Source organism: Physeter macrocephalus, chromosome 12 (assembly GCF_002837175.3).
Source record: "Physeter macrocephalus isolate SW-GA chromosome 12, ASM283717v5, whole genome shotgun sequence".
Taxonomy (NCBI): Eukaryota; Metazoa; Chordata; class Mammalia; order Artiodactyla; family Physeteridae; genus Physeter; species Physeter macrocephalus.
The window spans coordinates 46,556,173-46,558,911 of record NC_041225.1 but is presented as its reverse complement, the minus strand read 5'-3'; the positions used below and the strand labels follow the sequence as shown (position 1 = coordinate 46,558,911).

The 2,739-nt window shown below is 42.2% G+C and overlaps 1 protein-coding gene across 2 annotated transcripts in view; it reads right to left on the bottom strand.

Annotated features, from left to right (window-relative positions):
* The window catches only part of SUPT7L (SPT7 like, STAGA complex subunit gamma), a 10,760-nt gene that overhangs the window by 3,046 nt on the left and 4,975 nt on the right, over positions 1–2,739 (bottom strand). For both annotated transcript variants that reach the window (XM_007122511.4, XM_007122510.4), the window contains exon 4: positions 934–1,258. In XM_007122511.4, coding sequence (XP_007122573.1) covers positions 934–1,258 — 325 coding nt within the window. The remainder of the gene's footprint in view (positions 1–933; positions 1,259–2,739) is intronic.

Sequence of the window (2,739 nt, the reverse complement as noted above, 5' to 3'; positions counted from 1 at the left end):
AGGCCACAACAGTGGGAGGCCCGCGTACCGCAAAAAAAAAAAAAAAAAAAAAAAAGCAAGTTGGATAGTCAGCTTGTGGCATCCATGGAAAAGCCAACAGAATATGAATATGCATAAAGCATCACTGCCAAAGGAAGGAATGTGAGTTTGAAATTCGTAAATGACAGAGACATGTAAAGAATATCTGTTTAGCAGAGAATGTGCATGTCATTAATTAAAAGGTACATAAAGGTGAAAAATATTTAGACTGTATTATTATATCAGAACTGGGACAAAAGATCACATTTTTAGCTGTAAAAACTAATATTTGACGTAGGTACCACAGGTGGATAATGAACACGGTAGGAAATCTGGATCGCTTAGCAAAGACGATTGGGTGTTAAGAATTCCTTACCATATTTTAGATTTGGGGAAACTGAAACAGTGAACAAAATGCCTCAGGCCACAAGAGTTGAAAAGCTCAGATATTTCTGTTTCTAACCAAAAATGGTGTCTCCCCCACCACACTTCACCCTTGGGCAGCATCACCTCACTCTGTTTTGTTTCTTTCTCATAGCACTTAACGCCGTCTGAAATTATTTTGATCATTATTTGTTTACTTGTTTTTGTTTCCCTCTCAACAAGAGTGCAAGCTCAAGGAACTTGTTAACTGCTGAATCCCACAGTGCCTGACTCACAATAGGCACTCAATAAATATTCGTTGAATAAAAGCATGCTAACCACATGCTATGATTTCACTGACTAAAGGAAACCCCTGAGTCTGGCCAGGTCAGTGATGAGGCCAGTGGAACACAGCCAGGGCCGAGAGGAAAGCAGTATAAGTCCGCTCTGTTCCAAGACCCTGTGCTCTGCGCCCTAGAGCAAGTGTTAGGGATCCTGCTGGACACCCCTAGATTACACATCTTTACCCACCTCTCCTCAGGGTCCTCTCACCTGCAGCATGTAACTGTGATAGTCCTTGATGCGGTGCTGCCAGAACTTCTGGAGGGAGAGCACGCTGCCAACACCCACTTCATGGAAAACCTGCTCCATCACGTCGGGGAAGGGAGTCTGCCCCAACCGGGCCTCCTGATCCACAGCAAAGCGCAGCAACTTGGTGAACTTCAGACAATACTCGTGTGCCACATCAGTTAGGGTCTCCAGGACACTTTCGTTAGCACACTCAAAGCCTGCGTGGGCTAGGATTGTGGCCACTGCCTGGTAGAGGAGCTGCCGGCAGGAGTGCCAGCTGAGTTCAGTCACAGGTTCCCCTTTCCCACTGAAAGCGGAGACATGCTAGTGTTATTAGTACTCTTGCAAAGGAGTGACCTGTCCTGTCTCCCTAGGAGGTTTACAATCCCAATCAAACCACCGGCTCAGCTTTCCAGGGGAATTCTAGGCAGGTTACATAGCCCAGTGTCATCTTGTTGCTGTCAGGGCATGTCTCAACAATCCACAGTCATATCCCTGAGCTGCTCCAATTACATAAAGTTTGAACAGGCAATAGATGCCTGTAGTAAACAGTATAAAAGGGTATCTAGTGAAAGGGAAGTTTCCTTCTCCTTATATCAACTGCTGGATTTTGATCACTTTTAGGATCTGATTAATTTTAAGAGTATAGCTCAGATACTGCTCAGTGGTGCTCTATTTCACCAGAACATAGGTTCCGCACATGCTGGGCAATATATGGACTTCTAGAAATTCACAGTCCCAGTTAGGAGCTTCTTATTTAACTACAACAGACCATTTGTAAAGCTGGGAAAGGAACTCAATTTTATAAAAGCAATTTAAAACATATATAGCTTACAAAGCATTTTTATCCTGTTTTATGCTGTGAAGTGGGTAGGGGTCCATATTTCTTCACATTCCTATCCGGCAGGTGAAGAAACTGAAGTTCAGAAGGGCTGACTTGCCAAAAGATTTTTGGTATTATTAAGTGATAGAGCTTCTGCCTTTAGATCCCATGTTCTTAATAATATACTGTTTTGCACCTAATCGCTATGACAAAGATCCTTATCTTTCCAAAACAAAACAAAAAACCTCAAAAAACTGTCTGGTCTCCTAAAAATAACTTTTAATGAGCTCCTAATAATTTACCCACTCTCCTGAAATTTCCTATCTTCTGCCTCCCTCTGACAAAGTAAATGGATAAAAATAAGATAGGGTACAGAAAATTACTTTTCCCTGGTCCATACTTGGCATGCGTCACCCTGTGCTTGCTGTACAGAGTGCCTGAGGAGCTGCACACCCATGCTGCTGTTATCTGCTCAGTAGCAACTACTGTAATTCACATAAGAATTGGAACGTAAGAAAACCAACTGCCTAATAACTTTTCATTCACTGTTTGCATCATCATTTCCCGTGGCCAGTCTCTCTGGACCAAAAGCTAAAGGCTTCAGAAGTGCCTAATAAACAGAGCTAAATCAGTATTGCTTTGCTTAACATGTGGACCCATTTCAAAGGAAAATAATTCTTCCCGTACCCCCATAGCTGATGCAAATTATTTTTGTACGCAGTTTCTTAAATATGTATAAAACAAACTACGTTTAAACTTCTGATGTTCACAGAATCTTCCTAACAATTAAAATTAGAAAATTGACATGAAACTACAAATTCTAAATAATAGCATCAATGTAATATGAAGGACACTGTTATTTTGTTAAAGGTAAATTGCTCTCAAAATGTAAACTTGGGGCTTCCCTGGTGGCGCAGTGGTTGAGAGTCCGCCTGCCGATGCAGGGGACACGGGTTCGTGCCTCG